Below are 20,120 nucleotides of genomic sequence, written 5' to 3'. Positions count from 1 at the left end.
GCCTCTATTAATGCTGTACAGCTGATGGGAGCTTCAAGGCTATTTTACAGGTAATATATCAAGCAGATACCAGAGCTGATGTGGAATACCAGGCTTGCAGTGAATGCATACCCCCCTTGAGTTAGCTAATTCATGGAGATGGACTTTAAAACTCCTACTGCAAACTTCTGGTTACTAACTGAAAACTATTGTTTGCATGCTCCTCTGCTTCCAAGTTACCACCCTGGTGAATTCCTAGACTTCTTATTAGCACCTGATCAAATATAAATACCTGGTGTTTGCTGGAGTGCTGTTACATACCATTTACTCTGAAGGAGAGCCTGGCAGCTCTCCAGCGCCAAAAAATATGCTGGAAGCTCTACTTCCAGCCTCCTTGGTTGCTATTTTATAATTATTGCTCTTAACCTTATCCACCCACAGATGAAACCAGTTTGCAGTATAATCTGGAAATTTAAAATAGATCTGCCTGAGAGTCTACAAACTTCTTCCTTCTCTGACTACATGAGAATTTAGGCCAGCGCCATGTATTGTTCTTAAAGGAAGCTGTAGGTAAATTCTCATTTATGGGAGAGACTGAAGACTGCAGAAAGTCAAACTAAAGTCAGTGAACTTGGGAAAAATGTCAGTATGGATGGGCTGATCTTGTTCCTATCTACAGGTTGCAAAAATGACAGTCACAGGGAAGTTGAGTCTAGAAGGCACTTCTGCATATTGTCTCATCCAATCTCTTGGCTCAGATAGACCAGGCTGCCCAGGATGCTGTGAAGTTGTTTTTTGAACAACTCTCTGGGCATCCTGTTCCTGCATCCAGTCACCCACTAAGTAAAATATCTTTCTCATGTTTAAGTGAAACTTCCAGTATTTCAATTTTCACTGTAAAGAGTCTGTCACTTCCTTCTGTACACCCTTCCATCAAATATTTGTCTTTTTTGATAAGATTCCCTGAGCATTATTATCTCCAGGCTGTTTGCCTTCTTTGCCTTGAGGCATGTTGTTGGCTCTTGGTCAACTTTTCCATCAGTGTCTGTGTTGGTTTTTTTTCATTCCCTATGCCAAACTGCTTTTCAGTCAGTCAACCTACAGCACACACTGATGCATGGGGTTGCTTCTGGTAGGTGCAGGGCTTTGTATTTCCTCATATAGATTCTTTTGAGGTATCCCACAGCTCATTTCTCCAGCTTGTTGAGGTCTTCCTGAATGACAGCACAAGCATCTGATGAAGCATTCTGTACAGTTGTGTACTCTCAGTACACTTGCTGAGGACATACCCTGTTCCATCATTTAGGTCCTTAATGAAGGTGTTAAAACAAAAGTGGCCCTAATACTCTCTCTGATGTATACAATTTGTAATTTGTGGCCAGCCGTTCAGCCAATTTTGAACCTAGCGGTTCAGTCAGTTTTCAGTCCACTTTACTGTACACCTATCTATTTTATGCCTCATCAGATTGCCTAGGATTGTGTTACGAGACATTTTTTTGAAAGTCCTCTTAAAGTTGAAATGAACTGTGTTAAAGCTCTTCTTTTGCATACCAGCCCAGTGATATCGTCGTCATAGCAGGTAGGCATTGAGTTGGTTAAGCATGAGTTCCCTTAAGTCTTTGCTGACTTATCACGTGCTTTGTGTGTTTAGGAGGGGTTTCTAGTATTTGCTTGACCATTTTCCAGGGATCGAGGTGAAACTGACTGTCGTGCGGTTCCCTGTATCCTTTTTGAAGACAGGAATAAACCATGTTCCTTAGGCCAGAAAGCTTCTAGGTGCAGGCAGTTGTCTGCCACATGCTTCCTAAGCAGGCTGTCAGCTCTCAGAGGCTGAGCTTGGTTGTCATCTTGTTTAAAGGAGCTGCCATCTCTTCTTCTGTTGTGTTGTCAGGTAGCTCTTTTCTAGTCTTCCTATTAAAAGATCCTACTTAAACCTAGCATGGCTTTCAGCATGTCATCAGCGTTCTATCCACAATCAAGTTGCTGTCTGAATCCAGTTTCCTGCATTTCATTATAGTGGTAGCTAGAGATGCTTTCTGTAGCTATTTCATCTCTCAAACTTGTATTACTGCTTGGATAGGTTAATATACCAGTATGCTACTGAAAAGATGTGATTGTCTTCTTTTTTTTTCCTTGTAGCCACTCTGAGGTTTGATGGTGTAGAAGCAAACTATAACAGCATGCTGGTGCTTCACTACAAGTTGCCTTCACTTGTAGAAATGGGAAAGAGTACTTCCTTGGTATCTTACACCATAGATGCTTTAGCAGTATTGTAAAATTCAGTAGTCTATATGAAGCATAACTGCAGTGAGTTTCTTGAATTGGCAATGCACTTCTTTTTTGAACAAGATGAAGGATAGCTAACAAGTTGGAGCAAACACTTGCATCAGCATAACTATCTTAGTACCATTACTTTTTCAATCACTCTTGGTAAAGCTAAACACAGCTTGTACTGTATAACAGTATTATTACTTTGTGGTTCTGACTTCAACTTAATGGAGGCAGGGGTGTATACTTTGAGATTGAATTCAGTGTTGCACAGCTTTCATAATTTTTTCAACAGGATTGCTTCATACATAATGAGACGGAGTATTGAAAACAGATACTCAGAGCATATGTAGAGGAACTTGGTTCTTTAAATAGGTTTTAGAAGGATGAGTCTTGGCGATAACTTGTCAACCATGGTGGAAAAAGTTATACTTGATAGTCAGAAGTAATCCTCAGGCCTGCTTGTGCTGGAGTGCCTTAAACTTACCCAAGTAGCTCAATGCTTTCTGAGCTCATTCGTGGACAGAAATGGATAACCACTTTGATAACAAAGTTCTCTTATTACAGTTGTACGGGGACCTCCTCCTACTGTCAGTGCCTCAGGCAGCATGTCTCTGTAATTAGTGGTGGTAGGGGCAGAGAATAAAAGAACGAAGGGTTGCTAGTTACATGTCTTTCTGGGAGACCTCTGTTCCTAGATGGATGTGCAAACTCTTGTGCTGGTATCTTCTAGCATTGTGGTGTACTCTGGTGGTATCTTAAACAGATGGTCTGGCTGTCACATGAGCCAGTCTGCTCCTGCTCTGAGTTGAGAGACTAGGAAAAGGCAGGCAGCTCTTTTGGTGCAGTGGACTTAGTGCCACTGCAAGAAAATCTACTTGCCACACCTGAAATGTGTATTTGAGATTGTAACTTGCATGTACTTCCAGTCTGTGGAAGACTTATTATAAGTCAGTTAAAAATGCCATTTTATCTTATGTATTTCTCAGAAATAACTTTGCTGAGGCTTGTTTTCTACTGACTATGAGCAAGATCTGAAATGCTGAGCTGTACTGACTCTTTAAGCTGTGACTGAATTGACTGCCTGAGCCTGGGTGCCAGTGCAGCTGAGATTTTCAAGTTCTTGTAACTGGGGAAAACTGCTTGCATCAGTAGGATGTAATGGTGAAGAAAGGTCTCTGCCATGGCATCTACAACTGTGAAGTAAAATCTGTGTAGTTACAGTAATTTCACGAATTCAAGCCGCAGCAATTTGACAAAAATTTTGGTGGAAACCCGGAAGTGCGGCTAATACTCGGGGGCGGCTAATATGTGAATAATTTTCTGACATTTACAACCCCAGACGTGCCAGCCAGGGCGCCGAGCCAAGCACCTGCCAGTAAAAGCCGGCATTTCGCGATTGTTACAGTGTTACTCTGTTGCCCTGGCTCCCTGCAGGCAGCACGGGGGGTGGGGAGAGAGGCAGGAGAGCTCTCTTCTTCCCTCCTCTGCCGCAGCCAGGGGAGAGACGGGGGGAGCCCACGCCGCCATTGCCGCGGCCCGGGGAGGAGTGGGGGGGCTCTGCCCCCACCCTCCACCGCTGTGGCGGGAGCAGGGCGTGCTCTGTGTCCGGCCGGTGCTGCGGCAGGAGCGGGGCGCGCTCTCCGTGCCCGGCCGGCGCCGTGGCGGGAGCGGGGCTGGGGCGAGCGAACCCAGAGGCGGCGGCCAGCCCCGAGCGGCACCACCGAGCTGGGCCACCTGGCCCCGTCAGCAACCCCTAGCGGACCAAGCCTGCACATCCTTAGCTGAGCCAGTAAACCCCCCGCCATGCCACGGTTCTGTTACTATTTGGCAACTTTGTTGCACGCAGGTCCTCGCTGCGAACGACAGAGCGGCTTATATTCAGGTGTGGCTTATTTATGGACAAAGAACAAAATATTTGCCAACACCCAGAGATGCGGCTTATACTCAGTGCGGCTTGCATTTGTGAAATCACTGTACTCTTGATGAATTACTGAAAAACAAGGGGGAACTGTTTCTTTCCAGTTACTAAGGGCAATAACTGACAGCAAGGTAGCTATTAGCACTGCTACATTTATCAATTGAAAATCGAAAAAAAATCTAGTAAGCTGCAATTATTTTAATGAGTTAGCCTTTCCAGTGGAAGTCCAGCTTAAATGGCCTTCAAAAAGGGCAAGAAGGAAGACCCAGAGGGAACTACTGACTACTCAGCTTCACCTCAATACCTGGAAGGGTGATGGAACAATGAATTCCAATTTATTGGAAACAATGGTAGCAGTCTTTATCCACAGAGAGGATGAGAAGGTGATCAGGAGTAGTCAGTATGGATTCACTAAAGGTCAATCATGCTTGACCAAACTGATTGCCTGCTGTGAAGAAACTGTTGGACGGATGAGGGGAGAGCAGAGGATGTTACCTTCAGCAAGGCTTCCAGCACTGTCTACTGAGATGTCCTTATAGGCAAGCCCAGGAAGGGTGGGACTGGATGAATGGACAGGGATGTGGACTAAGAACTGGCTGAACAGCAGATCCCAGAGATTGTAATGGGTGGCACAGGCTCTAGTTGGAGGCCTGCCTGTCTCCCAAGGTCCAGTAGTGAGTCCAGCATGTTTAACTTATCCATCCATGACTTGGATGAAGGGGCAGAGACCTCCTCAGCAGTTTCACTGACAACACAAAGCTGGGAGCAGTGGCTGATACCCCAGAGGGTGTGCAGCCCTTCAGGAGGACCTCAGCAGGCTGGAGAGATGGGCAGAGAAGAACCTTCTGGAATTCAGCAAAGGCAAATGCAGGGTCCTGCACCTGGGGAGGAACAACGCCAGGCACCAGCACAGGCTGAGGGTGACCTGCTGGAAAGCGGCTCTGTGGAGAAGGAGCTGGGGGTCCTGGTGGGTAACAAGCTCTCCATGAGCCAGCAGTGTGCCCTGGTGGCCAAGCAGGCCGATGGTATCCTGGGCTGCACTGAGGAGCAGTGCCAGCAGGTCGAGGAAGGTGATCCTGCCCCTCTGCTGAGCCCTGGTGAGACCTCACCTGGATTGCTGTGTTCAGTTCTGGGGTCCCAAGTACAAGAGACACATGGAGCTCTTGGAGCAGGTCCAGTGGAGGGCAGCAAAGACGATTAAGGCACTGGAGCATCTCTTTTAGTGAGGAAAGGCTGATGGACCTGAACTTTTCAGCCTCATGAAGAGACAAATGAGAGTATCTCATCAGTTTTTATGAGTATCTGAAGGGAGGGTGTCAAGAGGATGGACCAGGCTACTTCCAGTGGTGCCAAGCAATAGGACAAAGACCAATAAGCAGACAGATGCACAAGAAATTCCAGCTGAATGTAAGGAAGAACTTCACTGTACAAGGGATGGAACATTGAACAGGGTGCCCAGAGAAGTTGCATAGTCCTGCTCACTGGAAATATTCAAGAACTGTCTGAATGCAATCCTGTGAAATGTGCTCTAGGTTAATTCTGCTTGAGCAGGGAGGTTGGGCCAGGTGACTCAGTGTGATCCCTTCTAACCTTACCTATTCTGTGATTCTGTGTTTTGACAGATGAATTTATGGGACAAATTCTACTTTATAAACTGAGTGGGTCGAGGGCTGGAAAGAGGTGTCGCCTTCATCTGGAGGTGATGTTACAATAACAGAACAGTTGATTCTCCACCAGATACTTCACTGAAATCAAGAGGTATATGAGAGCAAGCACTTAGGTGATACTAGTTAGTGGAACTACCTGAAATGGTTTTGAAAATTGAGACAATAATCCAAAGTTACCACAGTTGCCAACAGGCAAGGAAAGAGTTTAGTCAAGAGCTGTGATCAGAGTGGTCCTGAAAGCATAAATTGTGTTAGACAGTGTTATTGTCTTGGAACCACATTCAGAGCTTTTGTAAAGTGATACGCAGTAGGTACGATGCTACTTTGGGTGGTGTCTATAACCCTTACAGATGGGTTTCTGCTTTGTCCTTTTAGGTACACTGGTTGAAGACAAGTATTATACAAGCGTGTGGGAGCAAAGACATGGTAAAAATGTGTAGCACTCTGGTTTGCAGGAAAACGTGGAACATGAAAAATGTAAACTTGCTTCTGTATCATGCCTCAAATTAGAGAGAACAGACCCTACTGTGAGAGTGACAGCCTTGCTTCCTGTCTTGCAGTGATTAATAGTATTATTTAGTGCAGTGGTCTAAAGTGTTATTAGTGGTGGGAGGTATACAGCACTGAAGGATATTCTTTTGTCATGATTATCAGTCTGTGCTTTGACTTCACAAAGATTGATAGGGGTGCTGAAAAAGCTCCCCTATCTTAAAGTTTCTCGGTACAGTTTTCCTCACTTTTCCAGTAAGCTTGAATGATTCTGTGTTCCTTGAAAAGCAGTGCTTTGCAGACAGATGTTGCTCAGGGGCAGGGAAGCCTCCTCCCCATCAATGATGCAGATGGTGTTAGCAGCAGGCACTTTCAGCTAACTCTGTGGCGAAAGCACTGGCATCTGGGAATGGTAAGTGATAAACTACTTGGACAATAGAAACCCATGATTTTCTGGTGGAATTATCAGCTTTGCTATAGCTTTTTAGGTTCTATTATAAGGCAAATTGAGTGAAGGTTTTGAATACTGGCAAGATGGAGCTGTGGGTGTTGGATTTTTGCCCAGAAGACCCACTGACGTTTTTAATCAATGCCATTTATTGCAAGTGGTCATCTTGACCTCGTCACAGTTTGTATGCTGACTTCCAGTGTGCTGACTAGCCTGCTCCTGGATCAGTGTACTTCACTTGAAACCTTTGTGAAAGTAACTTTTATATACATTGTGGCTGTGATAAGCCTAGACCATAAACTGAAAGGTGTTTCTATAGATAGATTAGTCTATAGCTCTCAAGCTGTCATGGTTTGACACTGGCCCAATGCCAGGTGCCCACAAAAGCTGTTTGCTCACCCTCCCCTGCCGCAGATGGGCAGTGGAGAGAAAGAAAAAGTAATGAAGGGTTCATGAGTTGAGATGAGGACCAGGAGAAAACACTTCAAGGGCAAAACAGACTCAGTTTACAGAGTGAATTTATGACTAACAGAATCAGAGGAGGATAATGGGAAGTAAAATAAGCCCTTAAAACAGCTTTTTCCCCCTAGCCCCTCCCCCCTTCCCACTGACAGCACAGGGAGACAGGGCGTAGGCGTTTTGGTCAGTTCACCAAGGTTTTCTTCCGCTGCTCAGGGAGAGGAGTCCTTCCCCTATGAGACTGTGGGATCTCTCCTATGGGAGACAGTTCTCCATGAACTTCTCCAGTGTGGGTCCACTCTTACGAGCAGCAGTCAAGCCCACCTGCTGCAAACGTGAGTTCACCCAACGGGCACACAGTCCTTTCAAAACTGCTGTGGCATGGGTCACTGTTCCAAGGGGTGCAGTCCTCCCATGGAGGCACTTCCCCTTCCAGCCTGGAAGCAGGGCCCTCTCTCTCTACCTGAATCACAGCCTCCCACTAGGTGGATCACCCCACCAGTTCTCCCACTGGATCACAGCCTCCTCCAGGCATCCGTGCATTCCAGCATGGGCACTGCAGGCTGTGGGTGGATCTCTGCATCCCTCATGGACCCATGGTCTGCATGGGCACATGGTCATCACCATGGCCTGCAGAGGAGTATCAGCTCTGGCTCCTGCAGCACCTCCTTCTCCTCTCTCTCCACTGACCTTGGTGTTGCCATGTTGTTTCCCTCACATGTTCTCACCTCCTCCCCCTCCTCTTCTCTGACTAGAAGAAAAACTGTGAGCCCTTTGTTTTGATTTTCATCTTAAGTATGTTATCAGAGAAATGTTACTAACCTCTCTAGTTTTGGCCAGCAACATGTCCATCTTCAGAGCCATCAGGGATTGACTCTGCCAGACACTGTGGAAGCTTCCAGCAGCTTCTCACAGAAGCCACCTTTGTGGGCGCCTCCACTACCAGAAACAAGGCCATGCAAAAACAGTACACAGGTCCATCAGTATCTATAAATAGTTTTCTTACTGTGAAGAAATAGTGTGTGACTGCTTTTCCTCAGGTTTTCTCCTCAAAGCAGGGACTGAAGGAGTCATGCTGTGTGGGTTTTGATTTAGGGTTGTTAGTTTGTTTTTTTCCAGCAGATAAGCACTTCGTTTATTTTATCCCTTTGAGAGCAAATGCCTTTCTGATGGAAAATGTCTTGTCTATCAGCAAACGTGATAGAGGGATATTGCTTAAATTGCACCTGCATAAACTAACCCGGAGAGCTTCTCCAAGAGTACACTCCTCCAGCTCTTCCAGGGCATGAGATGTAAACACTGCACAGTGATATCTTGTCGGTCTGATTTGTTCTCACGAAATCTTCACTGGTCTGTGTTAGGAAAGCTAGTGCAACTCATCTGAAACAGAGAGCATGAGGGAACCCATGTCGTAGTGTATGCATATTCTTTTTTGTTTAAATTAAATATTCACCAGGACACTACAGTGCTTTCCAGCATTGTATTCCTCTTATCTCGTTCTCTCCTATTTCTTCTGTTTCTCCTTAATATTTTGCAGCTGTTTACATTAAAAAACCCCAACTCTGTCTGGTCTCAAAAGCCAAATTAAGAGTTTGGTGACACTGGATAGCTAGATAACAGATATAACTAAGTCTAATTCTAGAGAGTGAACATAAAAACCTCAAACTTCTGCATGGTATGTCAACAGAGCTTTAATGCAAAACTATGTCTCTAGGAGAAGGCAGTTTAGTTTGGACAAGCTTAATAAACTATTCCATTTGTAATCAGATATAAATCTCGTTTCTTGGATTGGGACTGATTCCTAGTCATATGCAGGATTCAAATTTTCCTGCTCATGGTCTGAAATCCTGGCTACTGCTTTGCTATCTAGAAGGTCTGCCCTCAGCTTGTGAAAATGAAGCTTTAAACAAAACATGGGGCATGTTAGCCTTGTTTGTTGACAAGGTGGTCTTTAACATGTTGAAATGGTTTGTGGTGTTTTTGTGCACACAACTGTAGAATCCATATAACAAACAGTATTACTGGAACAAAATCCTTGCATACAGACACAGAACAGAGCTAGAGGTCATATATTCCATAATTTTCTGGGTGTTTCTAAGGACATGTAACTTCTGCCATTTGTGGAAGCCTTTGAGCTCTGAACATAGACTGTAATTGGTGCCTGTTGCCTACTACTGAGAACTGTGGAGAGATGAAAGAACCTCCAGGTCTCTTGAAGGAGCTTCCAAGTCTACCCGAATCTTAAACTCTCTTGCTTTCTGTCAGGTCATCAGCACTTTTGTGCTACTTTCTATGGCTTAAACACAACTGAACAAATCATGCTGGAGAGTTGCCAGCCTGGCAGTTTGCTTAGGAAGACAGATGCAGCCTTCTGCAAGGACTCAAGTGCTCTAAAAACAGATGTGAGAGCTAACCTTGTATCTGGAACTTATTTCAAGAGAGTAGCTCATCCTGTGGATGTATTAAAATACCTCCTGGCATTTACAACTGTAAGGAAGCTATGGCAATCCTGCAGTTACTCCGTGCACTTTTTTTCCTGTACAAAGGATTTGGGGGTATACATGTCAGCTTCATGGCAGTTAAGTTCCAAGCGTGTATTATACCTTTACATTTTGCCTAATTAATGTCTGCTGCTAATAATAACCCATTTCATCTTCCAGATTCCTATCTTCCAAAGGCGTTTGGCCTTTCATGCACAAGGCAGCACAGTAACATGACTTATTACTAGTATTGAATTAGTCCTGTCTTAACTGTTCCCAATTTTCAGAGTCTAACCTGAACCACATTTAGTTTTAGAGTGGTATTGGCACAGTTCCCCTTCTAGACTAGGGAAAGAAGCCAGCTTCTTATGGACTGTGAGAAGACAGACTTAAAGCCAGACTGTGTGAACAGATAGTCTGGTGTGGTACTTGACACTTTCTTTTGACGCTTGCCTTTGCCCTGGTTGTGTAGGAATGTTGAAACGAAGCTGTGTTGTAGCTGAGTCTCTAAAGGCTTTAGCAACAGAGGTAGGAGATAGCTTATAGCTCTTGCTGAAAATGCTGTTTGCCAGAATGTTTCCGTGCCCACATTCTTGTTCTGCTTAGCTTAACTGTGATGACTTGCAGGAAAACAAATCACAAAGTAAAATAATCCATTCTATGAAATTTGGCTGTTAACCTCAGAAACGAGGTGAGAATCCCGTGACCTACACAAGAAGGCTTGGAAAATGCTTGTTTCAATCATGTGGTGTCTCTATGAAGTTTGTTTCAGTGTTTCTCTGTCCAGCTGAAATGCAAAGAGGCACTATTCCAAGTATGATACCTGTATAAGCAAGAATAATCCCAGGCCTTGAGGGGTACCAAACTGCAGACCATCATGATTAGCTGTTGCTTCTTAAATTCTTATTTTTTTCAGGGATACTGAGGAGTGTGTCTCTAGACCACTCTGACCTACAGAGCAGAAGTAGTAGTTCAAATGAACTCCAAAGTTACCAGACTCATGGCTTGGCAGGATGTTGTACTTGGACACCTATTTAAAATATTCTGAGAGCCAATTGATCTAGTCTTATTCTAGTGGATTTTTGGTTAGATGGGAAAAATACCAGTTCTACTGCTGAAACTTTAGAGATGAGGCATGGCTATGTTAAACTTGGGGCTTTCTGCCTGACCCTGCAAAGCCCACAGACTTGATTCATAGTACCCTTCATGGCTAAGAAGTTAAAATTTGGCTCGGGTCTTCAGCAGCCCAGCATTTGTTCCTCAGCTACTGACACATTTTAAGGTAAGAGCAAGAGAAATTCCTTCTGATTTGTACTTACTCTGTATTGATCTTAAAACAGCCTCAACCTTACGGTCTGATTTTAGATGATTATTATAGTGGGAACCACTGACCTCTTTGGAAAGTACCATCTTGTTTCTTGTGAGTACATCCACATAACTCTACCATCCCTTCCCATTACTAGAGAAGGATATCAGGAGCTGGCACATAAAACCACTTAGCCTTTTCCAGGAGGGTAGGTCTGGACCAGAAATTGATTATGACAGTTCTTCAGTTCTTAGACTTAACAGCAACTAGTTGTAGACTAACAACAACTTAGCACTGTCTTATTTGTGGAGCACTGTAGGAACATGGTTTTTCTTCCTGGAAATGAATAGGGTTTTTGGCATTTAACTGTAGGGATTTTAAAATTTTTTTAAACACAGTTGCGTATGGCCACCGTATTCTTTCCATCCCTCCTGTGTCCACAGCATTCTCCTTCTGTGCATGGAGTATGCCCACTTTGGTGCCTTAAATTAACTGCTCAAAAGCAAGTGCAAGAGGCTGGGATAGGTAGTACCTCAAACATGTAAAGAAACAGAAGTGATTTCTAATCTAATGCTGCTGCCTAATAGAGAATGAAATTGAACATACATAAAGGGGAAGTAAATGCATTTTCTTCCCTTGTTCTGTATTGAGCTGGTATTGGATAATAATCTTGTGTAGACTGAAATTTCACTAAAAGATGCTTAGTGGGGATCTTCTAATAGAACACTGTGCACAGATGAGCTAATCTAGATATACTGGAGGATGCAGAAGTGCTTTTTCTTTCTACATGGAGGTGACCTGTACAAAAAATACCTGCATTCAGAACTTTCTGGGATGACACAAGGAGTGTTATGAACAGGTCTGTGAAAGTCAAGTTCATGTAAGCTTTTACAAGTGCCCTCAGGAATGTTTTTGTCTAAACCACTTCCAGTTTTCCAGTCACTGGCTGCCATTCTCCTATGACATACTGTCATGTACTGAAGGTATGGAGATAACAGTGTTCCAAAACCCAGCTATAATTGTGTGGAATTGTTGTCTGCTTAACATGACTTTGTCTGTCATTGTGTCTCTGTGAAATGAGTGGCAAAAAGCAACGGAACATCTTGAAATAGAAGGAGAAAATGTACACCACTCTGAATTTCAGAAGTGAAACCATGGAATTCTAGGAACAATATAGGCCTGGCTCTCAGGTCTCTAAGTTAGGCAAGGGTATGCAGGGTTTAGTGCACCTCTTGGCTCTAAACAGCAACATTTCTAAATGTCTCTTACTGCCACACAGTACTTGTTGAATGGGAGCAGTGGGCACACAGCATCCCATGGTTCAGGGTAACCTTTCCAGAGGTGAGTTTATGTGTGATTGGAACCATGTGTAGCTGAGCCATGCCTTCTGCTTCCTCATGGACTGCTGCTTTGAGACCAAAGCTATCTGGTTAAGCTGTACACTTGCTCAGGCAGGATAGGTGAAAACCAGCATTCAGTTTCTGGAAACTGCAATATTATCTAGTTGCCTGTAACTCAGCAGAAGACTCCATGGTCTTCACAAGAAAGCAATACCTATGCAAATTTAGGCTCTCAGAGGTTGAGTTCTGGATGTTTTCTCTGGTGTACTGCTCCATGGGGGCAGCTGCCATCCAGAAGACTGAATACCAGCCTCCTGAAATTTCTACTTTATGTGGATTCAAACTGCTCTGTAAGTGGAGTTGTGGAAAATCTCCTGGGAGAAGATGACAACAGTTGGAAACTTCCTAACTTGTTTTGAATCTCACATGCAGACTTCTAGTTTAAAAAATTCAGTTGAATTTATATTTGGATGAAGTGAACTTCTTGATAGATTTAGTATCTGTTTCTGGGCAGGCTGACTAGTCAAGGTGTTTGGAGAGCATGAGTTAGCGAGCTTATATGAGGCAGCCTACCAGATAACAGCCTGTGTAGTTGTTAGGGTGCATTTCCAACATAGGCACTTAGTTCCTACTTGCCTGGCGCTCTAGGATACCAAACGTGGGGTGCTAAAGTGCTCTGACATCTGTACCCATAATTTCAGGCATCTTGAGGAATTCTAGGAACTTTATAGGAATACATGAAGAGCCTGCCCTTGTGCTTGTTTTATAGCCATGTTCAATAACCAGGAGCTCATGAACCTGGAAATCTGAATGTCACACTTTTATCTACTATAAGTTGTGATCCAGGCCTTACTACACCTTCACCTGACATACTTCAACAGATGACAAAGGTGTGAAACTCTCCCGAGGCAGTGGGGGACAGATAGTAAGGATCTTTACTCTTCACTTTAGAAAAAGCTTTGAAACTTTGGAAAATCTTTATAGATGCTCACTAAGAAGTGAAGAATATCTTGACAAAACATGTCCTCCATGCCACCTTGCCTGCCTAACCAGAAGCAGCCTCCCCTTCTCTATGCTGCAGGACTGCTCAGCGTTATGGCAGACTGACTACTGTGAGTAACAGCTTTGACAAAAGGATTTGTAAGCAGTAGTAGGTACCTACTGGGACTTGGACTAATAATGGTATTAGAGACCTGAAGGACACACAGTAATTTCACGACTATAAGGCGCACCCTTTTGACTAAAATTTTCCCCTGAACCCAGAAGTGCGCCTTATAGTCCAGTGCGCCTTATGTGATCTACAAAGTTGCGAAATTTGCTGACTTTTGAGGGGTGTGCCTTATGGTTGTGAAATTACTGTACTTCTTTTTCTGTGGTAAAAGCAGAGTAACACAAATGATTCAGTCTTGTTTCCTGAATAGCAAAAAAAAAAAAAAAAAAACCAAAAAACCAAAAACAAATTAAAAAACCCTAAGTCCCATGGAAGAAAGATGGAGCAATTAACATGACAGAGAGGAGCTCTGCTGGTTGGATTACAACCTGAGGTACCTTGCTGTCGTATGTCAAAGCCTGCATCTTCGTATTGGTGGCACAAGACTTCAGCAAAACGGATCCTGCTTACTGTCTAATGAAGGTTCAGCAGCCATATGCGTTGTTTCTAGTGCACTTAGGTAGGAGCTTCCAGCCAATCAGGAGGAGAAATAGTTAGCTTCTAACTTGGCTTTCATCTGCTGAAAAGTAGCAAAGTAGCAGGATATGATGCCAACTGTCTCTGCCAGGGGAGGATATTGCAGATGAGGCAGTATAGCACAGTAACACATCATCTCTCCTTTCCCCTCCACCACAGCTAGCAACTTTTCTGATCTGAGCCACTGCTGGTACAGAAGCTTTACTTGATGTAGATCTGGAGTGTTTCATCCAAGATAGAGCTATCACAGCCTTTAACACCTGAAACATCCCACAGGACCCACGACTGCAGCAACACACTAAAGTGCAATTCAAGCCTTCACATATTTGTCCTGCTTAAAATGTGCAAGACATACTGGTATGATACTGCTTCTTCCCAAGAGAATTGGTGAGGAATGTGCTATCTTCATGCAACTGGCTGCAAGCTCCATTGTTGGTTCTTTCTCTATATTCTCATATTTTAAGCAGATTCCATTATATTCTTTAAGCCCTCTTTTGGAAGTGTTTTCTTACAAGCTTTTGAGATCTCTTGTGGAATCAGGCTTAGGCTGTTTCTGCAAGTAATTGTCATACTGGAAGCCTAGAATATGACTGGCTGCAGTTCTGGCACAACTTGTTGTACGTTAATGCTTTCTGCACATGGGCAATGATGAGCTGTCTTTTCCTTTGGAAATAGAAACAGATTTGTCTCCAGCTACTGTGGTATCCCAGGGCTTGCTTTGCTTTTTAGTCTACTCAGCCAAATTCTCTTGTCTAGCTGAACTGCAGATTTTCTGAAGCCATCTCCTGTTGTTAACCTTATCCTGTCTACTGCTTATTCTGTTTGTGTAATTTCAACAGAATTTCTTATCTACTGAGTTATTGTGCCATTGCTTCCTCCTCTTGTACATGTTCCTACTAGGCTGAGTCCGAGCCAGATGCTTGTGTAATTTGAGGTGTCTACCTCACATCTGAGCTGGCAAGCTGTGCCTTGCTCCTCCTGTTTTTTTGCCCTCTAGAGACCATTTGAGTGTCTGCCTTCCTGTCTTGCTCACCTGCCAGTTAAATCTAAAACCATCTATTTGTTGGCAGCCTCGTCTGTGCATTAGCTGAGAGAATGTATCTAACCTCTCTCTTAATAGACAATAGTTCAGAGCCCCCCTTTCCCAAAATGTCTAGGCTAAACAATTATTTTCTCTACTTCGTAAGGTAGCCCACAAGGTGAAGAGCAGTGCTGCAGTATTCAAACAAGCTAGATGGCTCTCTATGAAATTTCAGTACTCCCATGATGGGTTTGTGACAATGACTGGTAGGAATTTAGCTGTGTTTTTAGCCATTATCAAAGGCCCGCCTTTGTAAGTACTTTACCTCACAGCTCTTGCCTGTGATTCTATACCTTTGGCTAAAGCCGCACTGATGAGCAGGGGGGTCTCACCCACACGATTGCTTTGCTAAGGTATGTTTTGTCTAGCCATTTACTGTTGTGTGAAGCTGGATCTAAGAAGTAACTGTATAACTAAAACACTTCTAGTTAATGTGGTGCTTGTCTGTGGTGATGTTTCTCTGTTTAGCAGCAGGGAGGTAACTCTGTGGATAAATCTATCCCTGTGCTACTATTAAAAAGATGCAACGAAAAAAATCCTCCTGTCTTCTCTAAAAAGAAGAGCCGTGGATCCTTAGGATTTTCTGTGTACAATTTAACACACACTGTCCGCTGCCTCTGCTACAAAACCAGGGCAAAGAACATGTTAAGTTGCTGTGATATTTATGCAAGTGCGATAACTACTGTTACAGAGTGATTGGTTTGTATTGAAGTGTAATATTTGAAGGTGTGTGGATGTACCAAGTTGTTTTGTTGTTTTTCTTTTTTCCCCTACTGCCGAGTGAGTTTCAAGGAATTGCTGACTTCCTAAACTTTTGTGTTTTTCTTCCTAAAATAGCCACTTGCCGGATATTTTAGCCTCTGTCTTTTCTAGGCACTGGATGACACTCTTAGGCTTGGGAGAAAGGGAATGAGGATCTCTCCAAGGAAAAAGTAATGTTTTCATTTGCTTTAGGACTCCAGAAGGGAGGTGTGCCTAGACAATTTTGTGTGAGAGTATGATTCTGTGACTGTTCTGTAGTGCAGTGATGGCAATTCAAACTCTGACTGCTGTCAAGATGTGTGGAAGTTAATGGACTGGATTGGAGGCCTCTGATGAAAGCTGTGCTCCTTCCTCCACTGTAGGAGTCTCCAGAGGTGAAAGCTGACTGCATTCCAGACAGCTGAATTGTTGCCACTTTGCCTGAAACCTGTCTTATAATTAGGTCTCTTGATCTGCCTAGGTGTTCTGTTTTCAGTCTAGATTGGCTCAGTCTCACCAGGAACTGTTGGTTCAGTGGTGCCTTACTTCCTTATGAATAGAAAGCAGGTTGTGCTGCCTAATTAGGGGAGGTATAGTGATGTTTTCTCCTCAGCTTAATGCTAGAAGACTTTAGGGTGTTGTCCAGGTGTCATGGAAAAGGGTGGCCCTTGGAGGTGTTGAAACAAACAAACCTTGTAATATATCAGAAAAGCTTTTCTGTGGTGTCTTTGAAAATAATGTGCTTTACCTTGAATCTGTTAATATTATTGAAAACTTTTTAAAATTTTTTCTCTCCAATGCAGGATCTCAGTCTGCCCAATGGCACACCCGTGGACACTTCTAGCCCAGCCTCCTCCTCATCTCTCCTTAACAGACTGCAGCTGGATGATGACTTCGATGTGGAAACTAGAGACCTCTTTGTTACTGTTGATGATCCCAAAAAACACGTGTGCACAATGGAGACATATATCACATACAGGGTTACGACAAAGGTACAAAGCAATATTCTCTTTCCTAGTACTTTCTACTTTGTGGAATAACTTTTGGGCATGTTCTGGATATTCACATCTTGTACTGTGTTTTCCTGTCTTAAGGACATCAACTTAGTGTTTTTGGTACTTTGTGAATGTGTTGAAGATGTGACATCTCTTAGCAGAACTGTTACTTCTGTGTCTGAAATTGTGGAAAAAGCTTTTGACGTGTCAAATGGGATTTATTTTTTTTTGTCTCTGACTTCTAAATAGAACTGTTTGTAAACTTGCAAGGCCAGTTTCTTTCATTAACGTCAGAGTTTGTTCCTTTAAGTAATCTGACACTCTCTTGGTTTGAATTCCCTTAAGGGGAATGCGCCTTGTTACTGTTTCACTGCTAATCATCACACATTTTGTGTCTTTCCTTTTCTGAAGTGCTTTAAGCTTATTGTTGGAAGTGTTTACTACATTTCCTCTGTTAGCCACTAAAATAGTGTTGATTGTAAATTGGCCTTCGTGCTGTTGCTGGTTCAAGTAGCTCTACAGGTGATAATAAAGTAACCTAAGAATGCTGCTGCCGATCAAAAGAGCCTGGAGATTTTTTCAGCACCTGCTGTAGTTCAATCATGAATGTAATCAACATATATTAATATGAAAAGTGATCTGAAAAGTCCACCAGATTCACAGCTGAAATGTTGATTCCTCTTAACTGACTTATTCCCATTATAATGAGCTCCTAGGTGATGTTGACATCTGCTTTGGGCACTTGTAGTTACCTAAGGCAAAAGGTGTTCACTATCTTTACTAGCAATATTCTTGATACACTTGTTCAGAAGGATTAACGTTCCTCCAGCCCGCTTAGATGGCAGTATGTACTGGAACAAATATTTTCCTTTCAGATCAGGACCCTTTACAGGCTACAGATATTTTTTTTCCTAATGTCCTCTTCAAAGTTTCACTTTCAGACTGCACAGGAGAAAATGGAGTTTTTCTAAAATAGTAACTGTGTCTTGCTGCACATTTAACACAGTTCCGACCTTCGTTTTTACACTAAGAGTCCATATCTTGCAGGAAATGCTGTATCTTTTTTTACTTGGAGCAGCTTAGCCTTCAGTTATTGCTTGATCAGGAATCACAAAATAAAATACCACAGGGAAATGGCTAAAATTGGCTAATGTTGTTTCTCTATTAAGTCTCAATTATTCCATCAATACAGAATATTTCTATATAGTGGCGCTCTAATAATGTTCCTATGCTTGGAAATCCTTATGTTCAAGGGTTCCTTTTCTTTTTAAAGCAGAACTTTGAAACTTGGCCAAGGTATTTACCGTGTTTAGATCAGAAGTATTGCCCAACAGTGTCTCTTTTTATATTTTAAAAAATAATTCTATACTTTTGATTTTGATGTCTCCTTACCTGTCTGTTAATACTTGTTTAATTTTGGTTCTCATTGTAGTACATAAATCTGCTATATCATACCATTGCAGTGCTATTATGAAACTTTGTAAGTTCTTCTGAATCACCATGAAAGCCTGATCTCTTTAGCTTTATTATTCTTGGAAACTTTCGGTTAATCTCTAGGGTCAGAACATCTAGGCCTATCTACCATTGTTCAAGACTAACAGTATTAATGTCTTGCCCTACAAATAAGGTGTCTTCGATGCCAAGTTAATTGCCAATTAGCCATTGTAGCTGCAGCAGTAATTAAACATGGCAGAAAAGCTACACAGAAATAATCCATAGATGAGAGGCCTTCTCAACACCTCCTGTTTTCAACCTTGCAGGAAACAAGTTAGAGACCTCTGAAAGGTCTGTCTAATGCCTCTGAATGAGGAGCAGGGATGGCTGGGGTATTTTTCTTCTCTACTGGAGAATACTTCTGGAACCTCAAAGGTTTGGATAAACATAGGTCATAGAATGAGTTGTTCTGAAGACTGAAAAACAGCATCACTAGGATAAAAGGGGAGTTGCTAATGCTGTAATGTGTGGCTGTGGCAGGATACCACTGTAGGGAAAAGTGTAGACCAACCACACTGTCATCTGTGTTGTGTGGGTTTTTTTTTCTCTTTCTTTTTACAAGTCCTTCATTCTAACAAGAAAAAAAATATTAAAAAGAAGTCTTGCAGTATGCCCTGGACTTTTCATCTTCTCATACCTTGGTCAGCAGGTGGTGGTGACTGAGGAAGGGTCAAAACATTGGCTTGCAAAGGAAAACTTAGAGTTTACTTGTTTCTGCTTGTGTACCTGTTTTCACAGCTCCCTAGTAAGAACCAGGTAGCATTCCCTAGCCTGTCTTGTGGATGAACACATTTAAAGAATATAATGGTAATCCTCCAGCTAACAAGACAGTGATTCAGGACTGACTCTTGATTCTCTCATGCCTTTGTGTTCATCTTGCCAATGCAAGTTAGTAAGCAATTTCTTTACACAGGGGGGCTTAGTGAAACCATAAAAGGGGGTGAAACTTGTGCTGCAGCGTAATGGGTCTTGACTGTGATGATTGAAGAAGTGTCTTTTGTGTTCTTCAGTTAGGTGGATGTGCATTTTAGGGAAATTTTGCCAAGCAGAATTCTTTTCTAGGAAGAAAGGGGATAGTAAAGCTGGGCCTTATGTTATGTAGTCATCTCTCCTGAGAAAACATAAATAAGTGTGCTTCTAACTTAATTTTCATTGTACTTCCTTGGATGGCAAGGCCTTCTGTGCTTTTTCCCATGGAGGTCTGAATAGCTGAGTACCATTCCTGAGTCATGCAGTTGCTCTGCAGGCTTGAAGGGAGGTCTTTCAAACCAGTCAGTACTGAAGTGGAGGTCTTGTTTTCACTTTCCTGTCCTCTTCCTCATGCTTCAAGTCCATTCATTGGGTAGATTACTTGAACATGTGAAACAGCTTGATTCCCTAGAGAGGAGAAGGTTAAAGTGATGTGAAGGCTTTTTCAAACAGTCTAAACTGTTTCAGGCAGAAGGAAATACTGGAGTGCTAAGAGCAGCAGCCTTCTTCTCTTCCCCCTCTGTCATTCTCCTTTTTTCATAGTTGAAAACTTTGCCTCAAACTTAAATAGTAACATTGAGAGGAATCTGCAATCAAGTGTGGTGAGTTAGAGTGTAGAACTAGAGTACAAAAATACTTTTATATAATCATCACAGGCTGGCTTCAGGTTTGGCTGCTAGCTCCTTCCAAGGAAGACTGAAGAATCTTTTGCAAGACCAAGACTTGGTCATTGCCTTACTACTGCCTCTAGTCAAAACTATTCCAGCAACTGAGGTAAAAGTGTCTATAATTCTGC

At 42.9% G+C, this 20,120-nt stretch overlaps 1 protein-coding gene across 1 annotated transcript in view; it reads left to right on the top strand.

Moving 5' to 3' along the window:
• Positions 1 to 20,120, top strand: part of SNX30 (sorting nexin family member 30) — a 53,991-nt gene that overhangs the window by 4,518 nt on the left and 29,353 nt on the right. The window contains exon 2 of the mRNA XM_033084823.2: positions 16,670 to 16,858. Within this exon, the coding sequence (XP_032940714.1) occupies positions 16,670 to 16,858 (189 nt within the window). The remainder of the gene's footprint in view (positions 1 to 16,669; positions 16,859 to 20,120) is intronic.

This window comes from Catharus ustulatus, chromosome Z, assembly GCF_009819885.2.
Source record: "Catharus ustulatus isolate bCatUst1 chromosome Z, bCatUst1.pri.v2, whole genome shotgun sequence".
NCBI lineage: Eukaryota > Metazoa > Chordata > Aves > Passeriformes > Turdidae > Catharus > Catharus ustulatus.
Note: the sequence above shows the minus strand (reverse complement) of the source record. Positions and strands in the feature narration are given on the sequence as shown.